This window comes from Lytechinus pictus, chromosome 10 (genome assembly GCF_037042905.1).
Source record: "Lytechinus pictus isolate F3 Inbred chromosome 10, Lp3.0, whole genome shotgun sequence".
NCBI lineage: Eukaryota > Metazoa > Echinodermata > Echinoidea > Temnopleuroida > Toxopneustidae > Lytechinus > Lytechinus pictus.
Genome location: NC_087254.1, coordinates 9429218 through 9455886, shown reverse-complemented (window position 1 = coordinate 9455886; position 26669 = coordinate 9429218). Strand labels below are relative to the sequence as shown.

Here is a 26669-nt window from a genome sequence, read left to right as displayed (position 1 = left end):
ATGATCTTAATACTACTCTTGATTAGTCAGTACTACTCAGTAGTATGACGTCATCCACAGAACATCATGCCACTTCAATTAAATTAACAAACAAGACGTGCAGACAGAAATTGTAAATAATATTTGTACTTTTATTCATATCATCATGGATGTTCATTCCTAAGCACAATACTCATTAGAAAATGCATATATCAATTATCTATGCATTTAATGCAAATTTTATCCTGCGCATTTCTGAACACTTTCATCCAAATATTTTGAAAAAAAAGTATATGTATAATATACAATGTAGTGAAAAAAATTGACATGATATATTAAAAAGACCAAGCACATTCAGTTATAATGGAAATTCAATATAGAAAGAAAGCATAGAACTAATATAACTTTGTCATTGGTATAATAAGGTCCATAGACATTTTAGTAGGTGGAGAAATAATGAGAAAGTAGTTCCCTCCACAAAATTTTTACAACTCATTGCCATGATAAGCAATTAATACAAGACAATACAGTAACTGACCCCGGTAACTGACACTTTCCGAACTGTGACAGTAGTTTGGTACACTAAATTTGCAACAGACCAAAAAGTCGTCAGCCAAACCACCCAACTCTACAAAATTTGTATACATGAATAAATGTTTTTTTTTTTAAAGAAGATAAGTCACACTGTCCAATCCAAAGCAATGATTTCAATATTTTGAACAATTTAACTTCTGGATTTGAACCTTTTTTATGTAGTTTTTAGCAGATATGATATAAACATTAACAGAACTTGAACCAGATACACTATGAAATTAGAACAATGCAATGGCGTATCCAGGGGGGCACATCTGACCCATGCAACCCCCCCCCCTCCCCTGCCCCCATTTGTATTTTTATAATTTTATTCCATTTTTATTTTTTGGCTTGTCAAATTTTTCATGACATAAATCTCCTTCAATCGGGAATGAAGACCTTTTCTTGGCTCGTCAGGATTTCTGAACAAAAAAAAAACCTTTCAGGAGATACTGGATCTGCCCCTGGAACCAGAAAATAGTGTTACACATCGATACAGTATAGATCAAACTGATAGTACTACCGGTACATGGATAGCAGGAGAACAAGCATAAATACATAAAAATTCAATGCAATAAATCAATCTCAATTTTGAGTTATCTCTTTCTCCGCGCAATGCTAGAGTCAGTCACACACAGAAAACCTGTTCCAACCCAAATGATCTGTCATTGGATAGGACATAATTAATAGATATGGCCGGCCTGGAGTAGGTTTCATCGGACTCGGTGTAACTGTCGAATAACTCTTCATCAGGAGTACTACACGGCCAAGTCGTATGTGAATTAAACTAGAAATCACTTGAAATTATGTTATTGTGGAGGTCTCATTTGTATTAATAGAAAAGGATCACGTGGCAAAAGACTGGTAGAAATAAAACCTGGTTTTATCAAATATTAAACAAATGCTGATTTTTTTTCCTCCAAACATTTCACATATAACAGGAGTTGAGACAACAGCCTCTCAGACAAAATTGCTTGAAATCTGAAACTAAAGGACTCAAATCCTACTACTATGGGGCTGCAATATCTATAGGGTGTTTGGCAATACCTTGCTATGGGCCTCATTTTACCCTGTGAAAGTCTCGGTTAAGATTTAAGACACTCAGTCACAAGACATTGGAATCACAACATATTGGGTCATAGGGTTTAGCATGAAAATATTTGCAATCAATCGCAAATTTCTGTTACAATTTTGAATGTACGATTCATAAACTTTTGGTGTAGCAAAGAGTTGCGATTGATCCAATCAACCACAACTATGGAAAGCAATCAACAACTATTGTGCATGTTTTTTTTTCAAAATATTCTCTGACTATGATGTACATTCATATATTCATTGTTTTCTTGAAAATTCAGTGTGCTTCTCTTTGTTTATAAAGGACATTGTGCAAATTTTCTGTGAGAAAAATTGTTGACAGCGATGGATTTCCATAGATTTGGGATTGATTGGATCAATTGTAACTCTTTGTAAGATGAGGCCCAGTTTACACTCTTCATTGCAAGAATCATATCAGCAATCAATTGTAAATTCATAATTGCAAGACAAGCAATTGATTTAGGGAACCCAAATACATTTGCAATGGTAAATTTGTCTACTGCCAAATCGTCCAATCGCCATATGGTCTCCTTTCATTTAATCTAATGCCATTCTGTCCATCAACATTTTGTCTAACAACCACTTGGTCCAATAATCATTTGGTCCAATCATCACTTTGTCTAATCACCATTTCATCTATGACAATTTTGTCTCATAACCAGTTGGTCTAATATCCATTTCATTTTCATTCATTTTGCACAATTAACACTTAGTCCAATTAGACCAAATGGTATATGGACTATATGGCTATTGGACCGACTGGTTATTAGACGAAAAAGTGAGTGGACGAATTGGCAATTAGACCATGTGGATAGTGGACGAACTGATGGTAGACCAAATGATAGTAGACGAGTTGGCAATTGAACGAATAGGCATTAGACGGATTGGAAATAAACACTTGAAATCGAGTAACTTGCAATGCCCACTTATATCACAAGACATGGGTGTCGCCACATATTAGAAGTTTCTTCCATATATAGCAAACAAGATAGCAGCCATAAAAAAACATGTATGGCTGCAATCCTGACAAAAGATGACAATATTGAGATTATATGAGATACATTTTATCACTGTCACTAAAAATTAGCTTTATCTATGTATAATATTACAATTATTATATATACTACAAACACACACTAGTTCAGCCTTGGGCTATGATGACGCTACAGTCTGTAATGGTTCCTGAAGATATTCTGCTAATGATGAAATCTGGAAATGGAATAATTGAGAAGGAACCGAAGAGCCATTACAGACATAAGATAATATGAAATGCACTAGACCGAAATATCATGATTAAATCTAAATTTGTTTCTGTTTCAAATGTTTGTATGTAGTATGCATCATGCATGTCTCTTGTTTGAGCACATTAACATACATTGTCCACACGGCTGTATAGATTTTGAAGTAATTTATATAGCGTTTCAAAGTATTCATTGTTAATGGCAACATATGAGATATTGTTGTAAGCTACTAAAATGGTAACGTTTAATGTGTTGAAAGAATATCTGTCATGACATTTGATATTTTGACAAGTTTATGACACAAGACTTTGAAGGTAAAAAGGTGATACTTGTCAAAAACGATATGGAATAAAAAGGAAGGAAGTGCAGGGGGGTAGAAAGTTTACTTATCTGTTGTAAGAAGAGTGCCTTTTGATTTATTCACTAAACACTCAAATGCATGATTTTTCCATTTTTTTTTTTCCATTTTGAAAATTCATTCAGAAGAAATCTATATTGTAGGCAGGAAATACCTTTTCCACCTTATATGGAAATTAATTCAACTGCTCATTACTACTCATTAACGACAATCATGAAACATATAAAGTCAAATGATAACATCATGAATTGAATAAAAATAATAAATTCCTTACCTTTTTCTTTAACATTCCAAAGCCTACCGATGATTCTGCATGGATGCATAGGAGCAAATTGGCAACCTTAGCGATGGCAACTCGTCCATTCTGAGAGAAAATATAACAGAAATAGATACATATACAATAATTTCCTCACAGATTCAATTCTGGTTATTTGTCTAAATTATATCTAATTCCAAAAAAAAAATCAAAATTGAATAAAATTCTTTTTTTTTAACTTGCTAAATTAGAAAGTGATTCCTAATAAATACCCCTAAAAAGAAGAGAGGAAGTGATAAATATATTAGATCAAACCATTCATAGGTCTTTTTCTGAAAAATGTCTCTTACTTTGAGATCATATTCATTTATAGAAAATTGGCTGAACGTTATTTTCTGGGAGAGGGGAAGGGGGCACTTTCATTATGAAACTGAAACCATACTCTCACATTAACTTTTAAAATGGTCCCGAAGCACTAAAGCAAGTGATTATCCTCGGATCTAGGAGTACCCAACATAGGAATTTTGTCATGATTTCCCCACCCTTATATACTTTCTATTCTGTATTTATGTACTGCCAGTGGAGGACAAATTTCTGTTTTTAATATGGACTAATAAATTAATCTAAATCTAATTTTTTTTTGGTTACTCAAATATTTGATTCTAATTATAGGGGGAGAAGTGTACCCATTTTCTTCTCCTGAATTCATCAATTTTTGATACCATTTTCACCTAATCCATTTAGATCAGCAGCAGAGAGAAATAATCCTTTTCATGTGCTTGTATGTACAAGCATGGTGTGGTCTACACATTGTAATGGCAGTGGAACCGGGATCGTTTCTAAATTTGACAGCTGTCTGAGGCAAGATATTAGACCTTTAACCCATTTTTAAAGAAAACAAATTACCATCTGTTCCATCATTGTTCTTTGTTGTTCTTTAACTGAGATATCTTGTATTCTTTTTCCCCCTTCTTTCTTAGTGCTTTGAAACTTTCGTATAAAGCGCTTTATAAATTTTGCATATTATTATCATTATCTGAACTATTTACAAATTATCCAGACCCTTTCGAAAGAATCAACTTACCTCACAGTCCATGAGCACTAGTTTGAGGTCATCCTCTGTAAAAGCCACCTTGCCATTCTTCTCATACGCTGCCCAAATATTGCTAGCAATGGCTGCCGTCACCCGAGCATCTTTGTCTCCGTAACCAGAATAGGCTAGAAGGGAGCCCTCATTGTTGAGCAATCTGGAGAAAAAAGAGGGAAAATTTATAATCTCATTCATCTGTAGAGATTCTTGCAGTCTTACGCGGGGGGGGGGGGGGGGGGGGAGGGGGGCAATTCCATTGACGAGTGGATACCAGGCGCAACCATGGTGTTTAAAAAAGCACCCTAAATAAGTATTTTCCATATTCTGAAAATACACCCCTTAACAAATATTGGCATGTGAACCCCAAGACCAAAAGCTTCGGTCTCTATATTTGGTTGCTCCGCTGAACTGCGTTGGCTCCACTCACCAGTACATGGGGATGATAGTAAAATGTCAGAAATTGTAATATAAATCCCCAGAAACGACGGTTATTCCTGTCTGGTGAAATCCTACCCTTAACAAGTATTGGAAAAAAAACGATACCCTTGACTAGTATTTCCTGAATTGACCCCCTAAACAAGTGCAGCAATAGTTTAATTGTTAAATAAATCCCCAGAAACGACGGTTATTCCTCATGTCTATCGGATTATTTATCAAAATACACTGTTATTGATGCAACATTCTTACAAAGAGAATTTCACGTTTTATTTTCTCAAAAAATAACTATTGTCAAAATACGGTAGCTGATCGTAGTCATTGCTTTCGTTAACTGTCCCGCTTTTCTCACATGATTCATAAGAATCATAGTCATTCACATTTTGGATGATTTCAAAATATGCAATAAGGGTTTATGATGAATCATTGGGCATTCCTTACATACACGTATGTAACAATCAATTATAACAGTTAAGTTGCAAATTTGCAATTAAATGTAGGCTAAATCATTAAATCTACTACATATGGGTCTATCTGAATACCAGCCTATCATTGATATTGGGACAAATGCAATGTTATTGTTACATGGCAAGTTCCCCCATGTCTGCGCAGTCCCCATTGTCATACGCATATCTGAGCAATTTTAGTAAAAGAAGATACGCAATGAACACAAACTATACACATGCAATACATAGAAAGATATTCATTTAAATATCTGACTCAAAATGTTGGAAAAAATAATGAATTTTGGGCATTTCATGTGACGGTCTCAAAATGCAGCCTTTCTCATCAAAGTCCCTGAATCGGGTGCAAAGTGAATGGATGCGCAGACATGGGGCATCATTTTTTTGTTCAATCTGAAAATGACTGCCCGAACTTTTTTCCAAGAAAAATCATATATTTCTTTCAATTTTTATGAGATATTTGGCACACTAACTCATAATGATGACAAGGAACATTATATCAACTGAAAGATTTTGTAAACTAAAATAAAAAGAAATTCATGTTAATTCTTTACTCAAATCGTTAGGTGCGCAGACTTGGGGACCAACATCGTACTGTTCATGCTTGATCATGAATTTCACTTCATTATAAAACATACCTCTCTTGCCTCTTCTTCACTGTCCCTGACTTAAAAAAAAAATAGACATGAGTAAATACATTTTCAAAATAAGACGAGTCGAGACCACTACAAAACAAAAGACTTGCGAAGGTGTATCATGTCAATTTCAAAGACAAATGATTTTCAGTGTAGGTATTACTACTAGTACCGTAGTTAGATTTCAATATTGACGATGCCACCACTACTATTATTGAACAAGGTTTATCAATGATGATGTGTGTGAGTGTGACTGTGATTGTGACTGATTTTGTATAAAACCAGCAAACATGATCAAATGAAAAAAATTATGAAATATATACTTACAGCGAACTCTGAACTCCTCCAGTATTTGCCTGGCTTAGGACTTGTGTGAGGGCCTTGGGTTTAAGCATTTTGAGTGACGAGATAAATTATTCTAAGGAATTAAAGACCTTTCCAATTCCAATCTTGTAAGTGCAGTTTGGGCAGTCAAAGTACTAGCAGTAGAATCAGCACACACACACCACACAACAATATACTCTATCGTAGCAGCTGAAACTGGTCATGTGATTTTACAGACTGTGCTCCTTTCTTTTAACATAGCTTCATCGTTTCAACCACAGGATTCAACGAAAGAATATATTCAAGTTAAAGCGTTGAATCTTAGCGCATTCTCATATTTTGACTGCGAAATGGAAGGGACAAATCACGTGCAAAACGTTGTAGAATACGATTTGTTTACAAACAACAACTTTGAGGGAAAGAGTTGTAAAGAAATCGAGATATGTTTGCAGGACTTTTTGGACACATGTATGGTTCACTTATCACCACTGCTAGTGGACTACATTTGGCAGCGTGGATCGTTTAAACTGACTCCTGTCAGTTCAGTTTCAGGTTAGTCCCACCCATTAACTTGCTTGTTTTATTTCAGTGTTCAACTCAAAACAAAACTTGTTTTATGATGGTGGGCCCTAAGTCTGCGCACCGAACAATTTGAGTTAAGATTTAACATGAATTTCTTCTTATTTCACAAAATCTTTTGGATAATAATGTTCCTTATATTATTGAGAGTAAGTATACCAAATTTCTCATGAAAAAATGAAAGAAAATATAGGATTTTCTTGAAAAAACCTTGGGCAGTCATTTTCAGATTGAAAAAAAAAATGGTACCCCATGTCTGCGCACTCATTCACTTTGCACACGATTCAGAGATTTTGATGAGAAAGGCTGTATTTTGAGGCCATCACATGAAATGCCCTGAATTCATTATTTTTTCACCATTTTGACTTAAATTTTATTTGAGTCTGATTTTTTTATGAATACCTGTCTATGTATTGCATGTGTAAAGTTCGTGCTCGTTGCGTATCTTCTTTTACTAGAATCGCGCAGATACGCGGGTGCGCAGACTTGGGAGACCGCGCAGACATGGGGGAACTGACCATACTTTTAGATTTCTGAATTGCTCGGTTTAGTTTTCGCAATGCTGCATGGCAATTCACTTCATAAACAGAATAGTTTAAGGATATATTAAAGTGAATAGCACTAAATTTAAGAGTATTTATGGCAATGAATTATGAATTGACGCTTTTTTTTTTGCAGTTAATTATTTAGTCATTATTCATGTTATTAGTGTTCTTTCTTCCACCTATCATCTCTATCAACTTTTACCTTTCCTTTATTGTTTTCTCAAACCCCTTACCACTCTTCCCTTTTTCATTAATGTGCCCACTTTTTTTCCTTCTTCATGTTTTACTTAAAGGGTTAACGTAGAATATTTTTTAAATTTTGTAGTTTACTTCGATTTATGAAAATGTTTTTTTTAATAAATGCAATTTTTCAGATTCTCCACCACACCTTCATGGTGCAACAGACTTTGGTGATAATATTGATGATGAGTGGTTCATTGTCTTCCTTCTATATCAGCTCACAGTTGTCATGCCGGAGCTGGTCATAAGGTGAGAGAAAAAAATGACAATCTTTCTTATGAACTGTACTAAAAATTAATATTGTCCATATTTGGAGGATCATTAGTACACAATCTTTTTTGAAATGGTATGGAAATATAGTGATGAAGATGGATGATGATGATGATGGTAATGGTGATGGTGATGATCATGAAGAAGACAATGGTGATGTAGATGGTGATGGTGGTGGTGGTGATAATGATGGAGGTAAGGATGATGATAGTGATAGTGGTAGTGATGATGATGGTGATGGTGGTAGTGGTGGTAATGATGATGATGGTGAGGGTGAAGTTTAGGATGGTGATGATAAAGGATGAATATGATGATGGTGGTGATGATTATGATGATGATGTTTATGGTGGTAGTGATGTTGATGATGATGGTGGTGAGGGTGAAGGTGAGGGTGGTGATGATAAAGGATGATGATGATGATAATTGTGATGTTGATGATGATGATGAAGTTGATGATGATAATGGTAGTCAGTATTGTCCCCAAATTTGTTTAATATCTTTATGGTTATCCTTCAGAATGCAGGTACAAGTGAGTACAAAACCATTTTAATAGAATAAAGACACATCGCTACAGATCTTGGAAAAGTTTTGTAAAGTAGCTAGTCAAATTCTATTCTTTTAGTACTATTGTTTTAAACAGTCAAAGGTCTTCATAAATCAAAGGTTTAATAGACAAATCACACAGTATATTAATTCCAGAATGCATACTTAAATTGTTCTATTTCAAGTAGCTTAGGAATTATATCTTTTAATACTTATCACGTTACTTTGGGCTTTATATCTTCTGATGATTTGACTATACTCTTGAAATCTAATTATACCTCTTTTTTATCAGTGTTCATGATAATGATGGCGAATTCTTACTGATTGAGGCTGCGTATCATTTACCAAAGTGGCTGGAACCGGAGACTAGCATCAACAGGGTAAGTATATGGTGATGTGCTTGCTTAAGTGGACCTGTTTTACTTTGGACACTTCAATTTTCAAGTTTTGCGAGGAAAGGTCACTTACACATCTGTAATAGAGAAGTGAAATGTGATGTAGAGCATATCACCTTAGTGTGTGAGATGACGATGACTGCTAAAGGTCACAGGATACTGTTCCATAAAGCTGTTTGTAAGTTACGATTTCATGTGCGACTGGTGATCCTTTCTTGGGTGCTTATTCAGTAGTTTGACTATTTTTATTCCCTTCAGCTGAAATTGAAATGTGATCTAAGTAGATTGACATTCTTGCCATTGGCAGGCATCTCAATTCCAAATTCTCAAAAAAAAAATTTGCCTGAAAACTCAGTCTGTGTTGAAAAACCAGTGAACGTTTCAAGTATTTTAGTTAGCACAAGAAAAGGTTCCCTGTAACCATCTGTGTGTCAAGTCATTTGTAACTTGAAGACAGCATTGTCAAACAAGCCTTTGGTTGAAATCAGTGTAATAATAATGTTGATTATGTAATTTGTGAAACTCACCCAGAACACACAATAAGCAGGGTGCTACATAAGCACTTGCCCGATTGCCCGGGGCAAGTAAAAGTTAGAGTTGGGCAAGTGTTTTGAAGTAAAGACCAAACTACTTGCCCGAATTGGGCAAGCAAAATTCTCACAGCAGAATATCAAAATTAGGGTCGATATAATATTGACCCTAATTGTGGTCATGGCCGGAAGATCAGTTCATGTCAAAAGAGAGAAAAAGTTTAATGGTTTATAAAACCGCAAAATTTTCTTTTTAAGAGGTAAAACTTTTTAAAGGATTTTTCGGGCAAGTGAAATAGATTTTGGGGCAAGTATATTCCAACTATTGGAATAATTTACTTGTCTGACAGGGCAAGTGCTTCTAAAAAGTTATGTAGCACCCTGCAATAAGTCACCCAAAATGAATTTCGAAATTGAATATTGAAAAAAGTAAATCTTAAGCTAATTGATAAAATAAATTGATTAAAAGTAAACTACGCAAGTACTTGATCAAATGAAGTAGAGTTTCAGTGAGAGCTTCAAGGCATAGGAGAAATCAGGGTTTGAAGTTCGGGGTTCACTCATGCATGCATTCTATGTAATCTTGTTGGATGTTCCAAGCAGTTCTGCAAAAAAATTGATGTCAAAGAAACTCTTTGTATCTCATTTTTATATACCGGTAACTTTGCAACTTCAAATTTTGACAGTAATGAAGGAAAAGAATTACTCTATCAGGTAAGATTATAAATTTTACTTTTTTCGAAGACCAATTACTATTTTGGCTTATTAAAGATAATCTTACTTGGCAACTTATTCTCAGTTTTGAGGTGGAGGATCACGTATTTAGTTTTGCAACTTTTTCTTAATATTAAATGATTTTCTTAATACTAAACTTTAAATCTTTTCAGGTCTTTATATACAGAGGGGATCTACACATCATTCCCAAGCCAAGTAACCCTGCAGAGCTAGCCTTCCTACCAGCCGGTATTCCTTCTAAATCACATGCCATAGACGTAGTCCGCAGTCATTTTCAGAAAACGCTTGCCAAGTTGACCATCAGAGAAGCAGTCAGAGCAAGAATTGATGAGTAAGCACTGCTTTTCAATATTTTACTACCCTCCCTGACCCCCCCCCCCCTTCTTGTCCCCTTTACTGAAATAGCTTTCCATTTATGAAATATAACAGCTAGTTAAAGCCTGATTTTAGCTTTGATAGACCCCCATGATGCATCTATCACTATTCTAATTTATTACTAGAAAATATGGATGTGTATGCCCTAAAACAGTTACTATGTCAAGGATCAAGCGTAATGAAATGAATTTTACATGATGATTTATTTTGATCGGGTGTCGGATGTATGCAATTTGGTGAATATACTTCTGAAAAGTACGTAATAATTTCATCATTTTCAACAACCATTCTAAAGACAGTTTGATGAAAATTTTTTAGAAATCAAGAGAGGGTGATTTCAAATACAGTGTTGAAACCTTTTATGGTATCGTACAAATGTCAACACCAGCCATAACACCGTATGTGATGTGAGGTTACCAAATTTTATGCCGGTCTTACTATCATCTTCAAGACTTCTCGCATGCTATTGAGATGATCGGCAGAGGTGTGACATCATGAGCTATCGATAATGCCATCCATATCTTTCCCTGTTCAGCAGTCTGTCACATTTTTAACACCAACACCAATCTTGAAGTCACTCAGTGTTTAACTATCAACTTTGTGTGGATTGATATTTGCAGATTCCCTTCGAAAGTGCAATCCAATTTTCATCATACCCATTGCCTGATGCCAGCCAAGCTAGCCGCTATACTGAAACAGCAGCCAAGCTTGGTCTCACCGGCAGTTGAAGCGTTCTATCACAGAGACCCACTTGATTTAAAGGTGAGAAGGAGGAGGATGGATAATGATGATGATGATGATGATGATGATGATGGTGATGATGGTGATGATGGTGATGATGGTGATGATGATGATGCTGGTGATGATGATGATGATGATGATGATGATGATGATGTTGGTGATGATGATGATGATGATGATGATGATGATGATGATGATGATGATGATGATGATGATGATGATGATGATGATGATGATGATGATGATAATGGTGATGATGATGATGCTGGTGATGATGATGATGTGATGATGATGATGATGATGATGATGATGATGATGATGATGATGATGATGATGATGAGCTCCACAACGTAGAGCGTTGTGGCCCAGTGGATTAGTCTTCGGACTTTGAAACAGAGGGTCGTGGGTTCGAATCCCAGCCATGGCGTAATTTCCTTCAGCAAGAAACTGATCCACAGTGTGCTGCACTCAACCCTGGGGCCCGTTGCATAAAACTTTTTTACCAACCTTAGAAAATTTAGGTTGGGCATACCCCAACCTAAATTTCCTAGGGTCGGTAACCTTAGTTTGTAAAATCGTTTGCATAAAAGCTCAGGTTGCCAACCTTGAAAAATTCGGGTTGAAACCAACCCGAATTTATTTTTTATGGTTGGAAGCGCGGTTTGGAATTTATTTCAATCTGTGAATATGCTGGTACGAGGATGCGCGCATTAATTGATTGAATTTTTGTGCAACAAATTTCCCGCGAGAAGTGGTGCGACTCGACCGCGACACATCATATTTCAGCATGGCTCTTCCAACAAATGAGGTAAGGAATATCATTTTCCGTTTATAATACATTTTCATATATTATTGACCGAAAGTATGATGTTATGAAAATGACTCGTATGTAATTCATTAATATTACTTCGGTAAAAATGTCCCCTTTTTCTTGATTTATTTGCGATGTCTCATTCGTAAAGATCGTGGTAGAATTTGATCTAGTCGTGGTGAGCGGAGTCTCGAGCACACTTGCCCCCTAAGATCCGGGCATCGAGGTGCATCGCGCCCCGCTACACCATGCGACGATCTGCATGTATGACGTGAACTGCACTGCGCCGTGTAAATCTGCATTATCGAACAAATTATACGAAAATCAAAGACAGTGCATAAATGTACATTGTAGGCTATATCTTTTCTTTTGACATGATCTAGATCTAGAATCAAACTCAGATGATGTTCAAAGTCTCGAAATCTAAGTTACAATGTATTCTAACGTAACTGTGCAGTGAGCTGAGACAGTGAGTGAGACTGAGGAGTGAGAGTGAGACTGAGTCTGAGAGTGAGACATTACATTACTTTAGTACCGGTGGCGGTACTTAGTCAGTACAGTGGTGAACTATTGGCTTGCCTGGTCTTTGGAATTGCATGGATGGGTCTATTTATAGTAATATCTAAGTTACTTGGCCTTCTCTGCCTAACGTTAGATCTAACTTAGGCTAGATTTATCACTGACACTGTAGTTACTGTAAGTGTTATCAGTTCATCCAATTCCAACTTCACATAGAGTGATAGACATAAGGCCCAAGCAAGTCTAACAAAGTTTCCAATTTCGTGTAGGGCCTAGGCCTACACATTCAACCAGGGCCCCGTAACACAAAAAAGCTTACTAACATTTTTCTACGATTGATTCCATGGCATAGACTAATTACAATGTACAATCAACCGTGAAAATCAAGCGTAAAAATTAATCGCTAACCGTTGTGTTACGGGACCCAGTTCGTCAAAATCCTACTTGGTTTCCAATTCGTCTAATTTCCATTTGGGCTAAATTATGCAATTGGGCTTCTCACATGGTAAATGTTATTTGTTAGATCTAACTTAAGTTAATATCCAATTTGTCTAATTCCCACTTGATCTAGTAGTAGGCCTACTTGTAGTACTAATATCCAATTCATCTCATGAGCAGTTGGGCTAAAACAATTTAGTCTAATTTCCAGTTGGTCTAACACCACTTGGTCTAATTTCCACTTCGGCAAATTTCCACTTGGTCTTATTTTCATTTCGTATAATTGTCATGGTCTAATGACCATTTGCATGTTCTAATTTACACTTGGTCTAATTTCCACTTAGTCTAGCTAATTTCCACTTGGTCTAATATCCAATTGGTCTAATGACCACTTGGTCTAATAATAGCCAAACAGTCTAATGACCACTTGGTCTAGTTGCCGATTGGTCTAATGCCCAGTTGGGCTAATTGTCACTTGGTCTAATTTTTATTTGGTCTAATGTCCATTTGTTCTAATATTACATAGCCAAGACAGATAGCCAAGACATCGAGGCTAGAGTCTAAAAGTTAGAGAAATCCAATGTTAAATCTTGCTAGTGACAACGTAAGTTGGTGTTAGCAAAACAGTTTTTCTAGTTAGATTCTGTCCTGGACCTGCATGGTTCAACAACAGAAAGATCACGACCACCACCAACAGTAGTCTGACATTGATCTAGATTGAACTTGGTCATGTTTATCTCATCCCCAATTTGCACCTGATCATGGCTCAACCTGCATTCTCGATCTGACTTGGATCCTGGACCTGGACCGGACTCTAAATTAGATCTAACAAGGTTGATTTTGATTAGAAAATGGGCATTCAATGCGTTAGACTAACATTACTTAGATTCTAGATCTACATGTATACCAGTGCAGTCAGTGTGAATATCATACACAACTGATTGATACTGCACGCTCCATAGACCTAGGCTAACTTTAAGTTTAAATTTAATGGAATAGATCTATCTGCATCACTCAAGGCTATCTAATGTAACAGATACTGATGGGGTTAAAAAAAAAATTCTTTGGACCGCCTAAAGGATTTATATTTTTCCTCGATCGTGATCATATTTTCCCTCTGCGCTGCACGCTTCGGGAAAATATAAATCCGGCAGTCCAAAGAATGTATATTACACACCCCATCAGTCAATATCTGTATAATATTACATTGATCATTCATTATTAATTATTTAATCTACATGGAGTTTTAACAAATATGGTAATGGATAAATACACCATGCATCAGTTAATAGAAATATTGCCAGGATCCGGAGGGGTAGAGCCGGGGAGCATAATTATATTTCCAACGTAGTTCCGGAAGCCAATATGAATATTAATGACTTGCATCCCTGGAATAATACGCAAGCGCATGGACTTTATCCTTACAAAATTGTGGTCGTTCGCATCGCCATGAACGAAGACTGATCATAAAGGTTGATGTTTACCTCCTGTATACAGTGTATCCCCCGAAAAAAAATTGAGCCAATAATTAACACTATTTGATAATGTAATCAGAAATATGTCATGATTATCAAATGACATGCCATTGACTCTTTCATTTGGTGCAACCATTATTACGTACTTCACACATAAATTATCAATCTTGAAAAGTGAATTGGTAGGCAACATTGTAATTATGAAAGTAATATCTCATATCTTGAAAGTTTTTTTTTAATGTTTAATGTGGTTATTGTGATATCTCCAACAAAAACTTTTTTTTAAAAAGCAAAGAAAATAACAGAGGGATAGCAGAGTTGTTATCTTTGAAGTAATGTTTGCATTTTAACTGATGGCCTACCAGAGGAAGAGCGCATTCATCAAGAGACTCTGTGTTTGGCTCATTGTCAAGTACACATAGTGTTTATTTTCTAATATAATTGGAACACAGGAAAAGTTCCTTATGTTCCCAAGTACAAATCTACTCCAGGCATGTGTATTTCATGATTTTTGATAGTGTATGCAAGTTTGTTAGATCTATAAGAACCCATCTCTGGTATTGATAAAACAAATAAGTCCCAAATAAATTGAATTACTTAAAATTAGGCAAATGTGATTCAAACATACATCTGACTGTCAATTCCATTTTTTTAACAGAATGAGAGGAAACAGAAAAGAGCACCAATGTCAGATGATCAGATCCAGTTTTTCTGCGAGTTCATCAGGGAAAACCATGTCATCTTGTTCGGGAAGGCAAAGGGGACTGAACGAGTAAGCAAGCAAGTTTATTATTTGCACATGTTTGATATTGAAGTATGAATCAATTTCCAATATTGATTATGCAGAAATGCTGTTTTATTTGATAACATTTTGACCAATGGGTTTACATGAAATGTACACAATACAAAAGTGGTCCATGAACCCTTTTATTTTGACTTCATTTGTTTTCCTGTCATAATTCTTGGCATAATAATTACTCACCAACTCTGTTTATTTCAGTGAATCACATTAGATTGATTTTCTACATGTTTATACATCTGAATAAAAGTAGATCTGTAGCTTTGAAACACCCCTCTGATGGTTGGGCTCAATAAAATGGTAATTGATAAATTATGTAATTAATAACGTTTTATAGGGTAATTTGAATTACAATTTTGGAAAGGAAAGTAATTATGATTGTAATTGAAAAACATGTAATTGATTTCAATTACTTTTAATTACTTTCAATTACTTTACAACTAACTTACTTAATTGATAATTTAATTTGCTTATTATGCTATTCCCTTTATAGCTACATTACTCTCTTGAATGAAACATTCCTTTCCCTTGACGGGGAGGAATTAAAATGGTATTTGTAAAGAAATGCACAAATTGACCTTTTGAAATATTTTAGGAATGCTAAAGGTCATAGGTTTTAGCAAGAAATAAAATTATAGATGTAATTAATCATTCATACTTGAAAAATTAATTTCCTATGATAAAATGCAGTCAGTGGGAGCTTGCCAAGTGCCAACAGCCATGATGATTTAGAACAATGTGTTTGTTGTATATATTTATGTAGAGGAATTTATTTTATTTCTTTTCAACCAAAGAACCCTGTAGAAGGGGTTAAAGTAAAATAATGAAAAATAGAAGAAAAAAAATACACCTTTTAATGTTTCTGATTAATGATTGATTACTACTAATTTTCTACCAAGGAATTGAGCATGCTGATCTACAAATCATGACCTTTTTCATGTTAACTGCTTCAGCAGAATCCGTACTCTTTAACTTCAACCTTTGTTTTGTCAGTTTCTCTGTAACTTATAATTATTTTGATTTTATATATCACTTTTATAAAAAGGAATTGAGATTGTAATTGACAAAGTAATTGGTAATTGTAATTTTAATTGAACCTTTCTTTAATTACATGATTGTAATTTAAGATACTGGTAGTCAAGCCCAACCCTGACCCATCTTCCCCTTCACAGTAATTTTGAAATATAGCAGTTTAAAATTCTTTGGAAAGTATACTTAAAATTTCATTTAAAGGGTTAAAAGGTGCAGCATTATTTCTACAGAAATGAAAAGGACATATGAAGGAAAACCTCTGAATGTGAATAAAGAGTGAACTTGTTATTTGATGGGAAGTAAGTTTACAAAGTTTGAAAAATATGTTTGGCATGGTTACTGTGAATCTTTTATTTCATTACATTTTTTGTAAAGGTGGCAGATCAGCGAAGGAAATCATGGGAGCAACTAGCTAGGGAGATGGAGAGTGTGGGGGTCAAGGATCTCACAGCCAACGAGTGTAGGAGTTATTGGAGTGATATGAAGAAGAGGGCAAAGAAATATCGTGACAACAAGAGAAAGACAGGTGAGGATATTTGAATTTATGATATTGGATTGACATCGTACTTGTATGATTTATTTCAATGTAGATACTGTCACTAGCGAAACCGCTGAGCTCTAATGTCAAAGTTTAGGGAGGTTGATCAATCTAAATAGGCCTTTAAATTTATTTCCAAAAGTTTTGTTAGAGTTTATTGTTTGACATTGATCAAACCTTGAGTGGATACATGAAGAGTTTGCAGCAATGAATATCCAATGCACTTAATCAGTTGTCAATCCAAGTTTTTTTATTCCGAGTGGACAAAATTTGAAGTAATAATCAAAGGACAAGTCCACCCCCGCAAAAAGTTGATTTGAATAAAAAGAGAAAAATCCAACAAGTATAACAGTAACACTGAAAATTTTATCAAAATCGGATGTAAAATAAGAAAGTTATGACATTTTAAAGTTTCGCTTAATTTCACAAAACAGTTATATGCACACCTACTCACTAATTCTTTTGTATTTTATTATATGAAATCTGAAATATCCTAATTTTCTCCTCATTGTCAAGTGAAACAATGATTAATTCCTCCCTGAACATGTGGAATTGGCATTATTTAATACTATATGGTTCGGTCAACTTGGTTGTCAAATCTGTAAAAAATAAAATATTGTATATTTCAAAAAATGAAAAACAAAAGAAATTGTGAGTGATGGACATCATTGACTGACACATTCGCATGACATTTAGTTGTGCATATCACTGTTTTGTGAAAAATAAGAGAAACTTTAAAATGTCATAACTTTCTCATTTTACATCCGATTTTGATGAAAATTTCAGTGTTATGCTCGTTCGATTTTTCTCTATTCATTCCAATAAACATTTTTCTGGGATGGACTTGACCTTTAAATTCAAAATAATAAGTGGGGATATGATATCATCAGGTTGCTCATTGAATATTCATGAAGACAAGCTAGAAATGTTTCAGCAAAATGATAAAGGTTTAATAGAATGTCATAACTTCGTTAAAATCTCTTGATCAATTGTAATTGAAATTTTCCGTTTTTTGTTTGTCTGATTTTATTTTATCTGTTCAAATCATATTATTTTCAGTACCCCTTTAAGTATCACTTCAAATGCCAGGTATGGTTGATTTTTAAACTTCGTAATATGAATTATTCAACTGAATATGCTTTTTTTTTTAATTCTATCCTGTTGTCATTATCCCATTAATGTGCAGGTGGAGGACCATTCCATTTGAATCCCCAGCTTGAGATGGTTTTGGAGGTACTGCCGGAGCAGGCCGTGGAGGGCGTGATGGGCCAGGAAACAGAGACGGGTGCATGCAGTCAGGTAATTCCTCCCCCTCTATACAATCTTGCTCAGTGAAAATAATCATTTCCAATCCAATTTCCATACCAATAAATAAATCCGATTTTTTTTTTAAAATAAAAGAATAAAAAATGGCCAACTCTGTAGTGATTGTACAATTTGAGGTACTAGCATTTGGCATTGTTGAAGCACTGTGAGACAAAGTCTTCAATAACTAATGTATGATGGCAGCATAGAGATGCAAATTTTGCCTGGAGCTGGAGGCAATGTAGTTCACACACCTTACAACCACCCTGTGCTGTTGAATAGTCAATGGCTTCTGCCACTTTTCCAAGGAACAGTAAAGCATACATGTACATCCATTATTGATAGGTCAATATTACACTCTCTCAGTACAGTAAACTTAAAAATTAACAGGAGAAATTGAATTGAAAATTAATTTGATTCATTTATTTATTTACATTTATCATTCGTGAACCATATGACCATCTTCCAAAGTCTGTTTCAAAACAGTGACTGTTTTACAGAGAATTAACAAAACATTGTTATGTCAGTGACTTACAATCAGGTCAAATGCAAAATAGGTGTAAATTTGAATATTTTCATAGATTAATTTAAATAAATGTAGGTATTTTAAAACGGTAACTTTTTAATTTAGAGAAATAATAATACATTGTAATGTCAGTGACTAATTTAGAGAAATAATAATACATTGTAATGTCAGTGACTTACAATTACATGTAGGTCAAATACAATTGATTATTTTCAAAGAGTAATAAAAAAGATAATGTAACTGTTTCAAAACATTGTGAATTTTTACAGAGAATTAACAATACATTGGTCAGTGACTCACAATCGGGTCAAATGCAAAAAAATTCAAAGTGCATGTCTTCAGAAGAAATGTTGCGAACATATTGCCCAAAACATTAAGGCGGTGTGGAATCTACCCCATTCCAGGCACTATAAGATTATGTAATAATATTGTAAAACTTCATGCGTATACATGTAACAAAAAAAATATTTTTTCTTTCTAATTGAACTGAACATACAACTGAATTTGCTTGCTTCTTATTACTTTTAAGTAGTGTAGTGTTAAAAGGATCTATTTACATTGTGTTCCATAAAGCTGTCTCTTATAAAAACTGTACATGAAGACACAGTGCTTCTGTACCGCAGCCACTGAAAATGAAATGACCTGACAATAACTTCTGAAAATAGAAGAAATATTTCAGCAATAGTGAGATTGTGATTTTACTGCATTTTTCTTTCTTTTTTGTTCTCAAATATATCAGTAACAGGAACCAATAATTCTGTTAACCTGCTAATCATATATGCATTTTCATGACCCTGTGCACTGAATGTGTTCGCCGAGGGCATTATTTTTAGGGTTTTCCATCCGTTTTTGCTCTCACAATAAGTGAAAAACCGTTAAATAGATCAAATTCAATCTATATGCTCTTGTACATGCATAGGAGTGACAAAGAGCTGACTAGATATTAGGGTCTCAAGGTCAAACATCAAGGTCACATAACTTGATAAAATACATAAGAATGACTTGATCCAATGAACAGATCAACTTTAAACATGACTCATGTATGCATATATGATTGACAGTGAGCTTACTAAGCATTTGGGTCTCAAGTTCATAGATCAAGGTCACAGTTCAATACAATATTTGAAAAGGTCTTTTCTTTAAATATCTTGAGAACAGTTTGTTAGATAAACTTAAGACTTGCCTCATTTTTCTGACTAGACTACATTTGGAGTCACAAGATCAATGAAAAATAGACTTGATGGAGCAAAATTAAAAGATGTGCTCTCAAACATTCCCATATGCTATACTATTGCACTAAGGATTATTAATGTTTTGTTTTGTTTCCCTTTATCGTTCTTTCTGCATAGAATACAAGAGCCACGGAGTTGTTGAGTACCATGAGTGCCGAATATGAAGTTGAGGAGGTTGGAGAGGTGGCAGAGGAAAATGAGGGATCGAGTAAAACGAATTGCACCATTGTTCCTAAGAAAAGTAAAAAGAGGAAGCTGCCGTGTTCTGTTGTGGATCAGCACACAGAATACCAAGAGAGGCTTCTTCAAATTAACCAAGCCATGCTTGAACAGCAAATACGTATAGCTAACTATTTTGAACAAATGCTGACAGTAATGAATAATATTGCAGACAAACTGCAATAGAATTCATAGATTGTTTTGGAAATTTAAAAATACCTGTATTAAATTCACTGTAGACTTAAAATCACAAATTAACCAAGCCATGCTTGAACAGCAAATACGTATAGCTAACTATTTTGAACAAATGCTGACAGTAATGAATAATATTGCAGACAAACTGCAATAGAATTCATAGATTGTTTTGGAAATTTAAAAATACCTGTATTAAATTCACTGTAGACTCAAAATCACAAATTAATCAAGCCATGCTTGAGTAGCAAATTCGAATAGCAAATACTTTTAAAAGAAATCCTTTCAGTAATAAATGTAGTTACAGACAAACTGCAATAGACTTTATATTCTTTTCGAAAACTTGTGAGTTAAGTCACTGTAGACTCAAAAGTCACAAATTAATCAAGCCGTGCTTGAGTAGCCAATTCGAATAGCAAATACTTTTGAAAGATCCTTTCATTAATGAATGTACCAGACTGCAATATACTTTATATTCTTTTGGAATTCAATAAATACCTATGAATTAAGTCACTGTAGACTAAAAAATCACATTTATTTCAAAACCAGCCTCTTTTGGTATTTTGTCAGCTGATCCACTTCATAAACAAGGACCTCCTCTTCCTTTTTTCTGTGCTAGGGGTACTGTCAAATTAATACTTTTTAGTAATGTTTGATTTTTATCATTCTTTCTGCTTAGAATACAAGAGACACGGAGTTGTTGAGTACCATGAGTGCTGAATATGAAGTTGAGGAGGTTGGAGAGGTGGCAGAGGAAAATGAGGGATCGAGTAAAACGAGTTGCACTATTGTTCCTAAGAAAAGTAAAAAGAGGAAGCTGCCGTGTTCTGTTGTGGATCAGCACACAGAATACCAAGAGAGGCTTTTCCAAATTAACCAAGCCATGCTTGAACAGCAAATACGTATAGCTAACTATTTTGAACAAATGCTGACAGTAATGAATGTTATTGCAGACAAACTGCAATAGAATTTATAGATTGTTTTGGAAATTTAAAAATACCTGTATTAAATTCACTGTAGACTCAAAATCACAAATTAATCAAGCCATGCTTGAGTAGCAAATTCGAATAGCAAATACTTTTAAAAGAAATCCTTTCAGTAATAAATGTAGTTACAGACAAACTGCAATAGACTTTATATTCTTTTCGAAAACTTGTGAGTTAAGTCACTGTAGACTCAAAAGTCACAAATTAATCAAGCCGTGCTTGAGTAGCCAATTCGAATAGCAAATACTTTTGAAAGATCCTTTCATTAATGAATGTACCAGACTGCAATATACTTTATATTCTTTTGGAATTCAATAAATACCTATGAATTAAGTCAGTGTAGACTAAAAAATCACATTTATTTCAAAACCAGCCTCTTTTGGTGTTTTGTCAGCTGATCCACTTCATAAACAAGGACCTCCTCTTCCTTTTTTCTGTGCTAGGGGTACTGTCAAATTAATACTTTTTAGTAATGTTTGATTTTCTTTAACATTTTGTAATTCAAGCTATCCGAGAGAGTAAACTTTATTAATAGTATACTTTCTAATTAACATAAAATTATGTGAAATAAGTTTGGATAATATTTTGCCTCATAGCGAGTCCAGCTGGATTGTTTGCCTCTTGAACGGCTGGCTGGTCGACCTCCTCTATGTCAATATCATGGTTATCTTCTGGCTCGTTCATCTGTTTTGAAAGGTTGTGTAGAATACAACATGCAATTATGATCCTGCCTGCTCTCTCTGGGACCATTGATATCCCCTGTCCATTCAGGCACCTGAATTTGCTTTTAATCTGTCCATTGAGTTGTTCTATTAGAACTCTGGTTTTGCAGTGTGCTCTGTTGAATTGAATGACAAGAAGACAACCATTTGAGAAATAATTTGTTGTATACTAGTACACACCATATATGTAGTTTTTAAATTCATAATGTGGTTATGAAATTGAAATTACGGTCCATATTTATTGTTTTTGTCTCGCCTGCATAGCAGAGCGAGACTATAGGCGCCGCTTTTCCGACGGCGGCGTCAACATCAAATCTTAAGCTAAGGTTAAGTTTTTGAAATGACATCATAACTTAGAAAGTATATGGACCTAGTTCATGAAACTTGGGCATAAGGTTAATCAAGTATTAGTGAACATCCTGCTTGAGTTTCAGGTCACATGATCAAGGTCAAAGGTCATTTAGGGTCAATGAACGTGGTATTATGTCATTATATGAATGGTGTTTTTGTGAATGATTATTTTATAGTAGTTTTCAAAGTTAGCACTGCTGCTATAATAGCGTAATGCAGGCGAGACTGCCAGATGCGTTCCACTTGTTACAATATATATTGGCCTTTTCATGTTGTTCCACCGACTCCTACACTCATGTTCTGTCATATTTGACATTCTCCATTTCATTAGCTTGGAGCTCTCATGTTTCTGCTATTTTACGACCCTTCAAATCAAAAGATGAGACGGGTTGCAATGCCTTACCGAACAAGGTGACATGACATCTATATGATCTATATTCCTAATGTATAAAAAATGTATTATGCTCATCTATCATTGGTGACCTATGTTTGTGTTTCCTCTCATTCTCATTTATGGAATCTGCTATAGCAAATGTGTAGAAAGATGATGGTCTATATCATTTCTGTTAAATTGGCCAGATCTGCACCTGTAAACATTTTTACTGGTGAATTATATCAGTAACATGATACACTTAACACTGTTGCACAGTACTTTAGTATATATACAGTTGGATTGTGAAGACATACATGTATATATGAGCAAGTTCTGGTATAAATAATATTCAAACATAAAATTATAAATGGTTTTTAATTGTCGAGAGAACAAATTTTGCTCGTAGGGTATGCTTAAGCATCAACTATTGTACAGTGAATCAAGGAATTCACTATAGAGGAAAGAATTAAGGCCATACTGTCTATGGCTTATAGGTCTGATCATAGGATTCCTCTGAGCATGTGCTTTAATTTTCAAACGAATTGTATTACAAAAAATTGTCAAACTATGTATATCTTGCCATATTTAATATGCACATAGATTATTCAAGAAGAAACTATTTATTCAATCTATTTATAGCTACATGTACATTCTATATGCATACATCTTGAAATATATATGTATATATATAAATATTTGTCTTACTTTGGACATTGATATAATGAATCTTAATATTATTATCAATATCTAACCTGTTGTATGCTTGATCTGCTTCATTCTGTGGCACTCTAACTGGGGTAAGGAGCCATGGTTCTAGTTTGTATCCTGAATCGCCGAGCAAGATACCCCTCAGTTCTCTTCTCTCGAATCTTTGGCTGATGGCACTTCTCTATTGGTTTTAAAAAAAGAAATAAGTGAATTATAAAATTTGACCCAACAAGCATGCCACAAAAAAGTCACGTGAAGTTAATATACAGTGCGTCCCAGAAAAAACGAAACCGAGATTAAGCGACGATTTATCATAACTTAATCACAAATACAATAGACAAATGACCTACCAATGTAAAGCTTAGAATCTCCTCTTTCATCTGATATTACTTAGATTATTTCTTATTCACGCATGATTTGTGATTAAGTTATGATAAATCATCAATAAATCTCGGTTTCGTTTTTTGTGGGACGCACTGTACATATTTTTTAAAGTACATATATTTTATTAATGTACATACAGTGTATAAGGTTTGCGTATGAATGTACTTTTGGAACTGTTCAGTGATTCTATTTGATTAGCTGAGAAACTAAACATTTGTCTCCATGTAAAGTTATCTTTTTCAGTTTCAAACTACATGTATGTGCAAACAGGATTACGTCAAAACATTGGCAAGTATAAATGTAGCTCAAACTTACCCTTAATATCCGGCTATCGTGCGTACTGCCCGGCCACCTCGAGACCACATTGGTAATCAAGAACTTAGCATTGCAGATGAGCTGCACGTTTATAGAGTGTTGACCTTTGCGGTTGACATATATATATTCTTCATCCCCAAGGGTTGCCCCATACAGGTTGACATGGGTGCAGTCGATGGCACCCACAATACTAGGCATTCCTGCAATCTCATGAAAGGATGTCATTGTTGCCCGAACTTCGTCAGGAGCCTGTGGGAACTTGATTACCTGCAGTTATAAATAAACAGTAAATGTTACAATGTTTGTTAATAATTCAATTATTTTGCCAAGAGGTTGAGATAATAATTCTGTGATATTTTATAGTTATTCATAACTGCAATACGGGTCCTGTTGCAGAAATAGTTGCACAATCACACGCAACTCAAATTCATACGCTACTTGATTTTCAACCAATAAACAGTGGTTAGTTATTTGGGACTTGTGCTATATTTTGACTTGGAATTTAAATGCAGCTCTTTCTGAATAAATTGAAATTGACAAATAATATGTGAACAATGACTCAATGAATGATGAATTTATTTAGTATTGAATGATATGTGTGTTTGTTTTTATGATGTGTAAATTATTAACAAAAAATGAAATTCCAGCCTATCAGAGAAGTGATTATTTTAAGAATTAAACGGTTCACACTTACTGTTTTGAAAAAAATAAATCATTGTAAAAAAAATACAACTCATTTTAAGAGTATGATTCACTGTAGTGTGTCAGGGATTATCTTCTTCCCTCTATTCAGAATGATTTTCTTTAGTCCCATTCGTGGTCTTATACGGGTAAATTGAATAGAAAAAAAAAAGAAATTTCCAAAGGGAATATCAATTTGATGATACAATGAATACATTTAATACATGGTATAAATATTGGTCTGGGGGGGGGGGACAGCGCTGTAAATGGTTTAAGGGGTATCGGGCTCAAATCCCCCCCCCCCCGGGCAAATTACTTGCACTACTTACACATGTACTTGCTGAGGGGTTCAAATTTTAAGACTAAAAAAAAAAAACTTTCTAGTGTACCTATTAAGAGCCAATGGACATGCCCCTACAGCAAATGGGGGGGGGGGGAGGTCTAAAATCTAAGAAAAAGTTGGGTTTCTTACTTTTTCAGTGAAATATAGAGGTTCTGCTATCGGGTACCATCGCTACCGGATCCCCTGAAATGTCGTAAAATGCCACACCCGGCTCATGCCCCCTTCCCTTTTTAGAGCCATCCCCCAAAAAAATTTAATGGAAAATGCCATGCTTTTGCTATTAAAGACTATTTTTTGCTTGTGAAAAAATTTGTTGTACATTAATAACCACCGATCGGTAGCGAAGATCCTTTTTTGATTTGTTATAATTTTCTTTTTTGGGGGGACCACAAATTTTTTTGGGGGGGATCTACCTGAATTTAGTTGGGGGGGGGGCGGAGGAAACGCAATTGACAAGAGAAAAAAAAAGTTACCTTATCAACAGCAATTCTATGGGGGAGGGGGTCCGTCCAACCCACCTCAAATTTAGGGTCGGACAAGACCCCCCCCCCCCCCGCTTCTTCCGCCTATGCCCGGGGGGGAGGCATTAAATGCCCCCCAAAATGAGTTTTTTCTCTTTGTGGAAAAAAATACATACCCTAAGTACGTTTGACCCCTTGATTGACCAGTCTTTCAAAACCACCCTTTTTCTTGAAAATTGATGTTTTTGATACCCTAAATGAGGGCACACATCCGAAACTGGAAAAAACGCCCCTTTATTTAAACATGCTTTTTTGGTCATGCATGTGTAGAGTAATATATTTCACTACCCCCCCCCCCCGCCCCGATATATCCCCCACCTTTTTTTTTCACTCATTGAAAATCACATGCCCCCAATCAAAATCCGCTACTCACACCCTTGAAAAATAACTTTTTATTTAATTTTTCACCTTTTGTGATCAGCTCTTTCATTCTAAGGACGTAGCTTTCATATACGACTAAAAATAAAAATTGATTAAAAGGGTTATAATAATTCCAGTTATAATTGGCAGTTCATTAAACTAGGATGTTTTGAAATAACAACCACTGGGCAATACTGAAAATGTATACATCGTCATGATGTGCTGCCTTTGGCAAACAAAGGCAACAAAAGATAATGCTAGATGATTTTCATCTCGTTATATTGCTGAATATTATTAGTAGTCTATTTTGTACTGATATATTTTTTCCTTTTTCAATTTACACGACGAAGACCACCATACAATTGCAAGCTGAAGTAATTTTTTTCTGAGCTAGCTGAGCCTGAGTCTGAGAATGAGGAATAGAACATGTGAACCC

At 34.9% G+C, this 26669-nt stretch overlaps 4 protein-coding genes across 4 annotated transcripts; 2 read left to right on the top strand and 2 right to left on the bottom strand.

The window, feature by feature from the left end:
• Positions 1-110: 110 nt before the first annotated feature.
• Positions 111-6979, bottom strand: LOC129269069 (ragulator complex protein LAMTOR2-like). The gene is made up of 4 exons (XM_054906521.2): positions 6454-6979; positions 4587-4749; positions 3521-3610; positions 111-2856 (listed from the first exon to the last, which is right to left on the bottom strand). The coding sequence occupies exons 1-4, from the start codon at positions 6519-6521 to the stop codon at positions 2800-2802; spliced, it is 378 nt and encodes a 125-aa protein (XP_054762496.1). The 5' UTR covers positions 6522-6979; the 3' UTR covers positions 111-2799.
• On the top strand, positions 6677-16262 carry LOC135155634 (protein ecdysoneless homolog). The gene is made up of 5 exons (XM_064105284.1): positions 6677-7002; positions 7949-8063; positions 8920-9007; positions 10440-10618; positions 11283-16262. The coding sequence occupies exons 1-5, from the start codon at positions 6801-6803 to the stop codon at positions 11755-11757; spliced, it is 1059 nt and encodes a 352-aa protein (XP_063961354.1). The 5' UTR covers positions 6677-6800; the 3' UTR covers positions 11758-16262.
• LOC135155635 (uncharacterized) lies at positions 15458-18880 on the top strand. Its single transcript, XM_064105286.1, has 2 exons — positions 15458-17003; positions 18202-18880. Exons 1-2 carry the CDS (start codon positions 16898-16900, stop codon positions 18348-18350), a joined length of 255 nt encoding a protein of 84 aa, XP_063961356.1. The 5' UTR covers positions 15458-16897; the 3' UTR covers positions 18351-18880.
• A 691-nt stretch (positions 18881-19571) lies between these two features.
• LOC129282856 (putative nuclease HARBI1) lies at positions 19572-24589 on the bottom strand. The gene is made up of 3 exons (XM_054918715.2): positions 24329-24589; positions 23674-23810; positions 19572-22313 (listed from the first exon to the last, which is right to left on the bottom strand). The coding sequence occupies exons 1-3, from the start codon at positions 24551-24553 to the stop codon at positions 22034-22036; spliced, it is 642 nt and encodes a 213-aa protein (XP_054774690.1). The 5' UTR covers positions 24554-24589; the 3' UTR covers positions 19572-22033.
• Positions 24590-26669: the final 2080 nt, after the last annotated feature.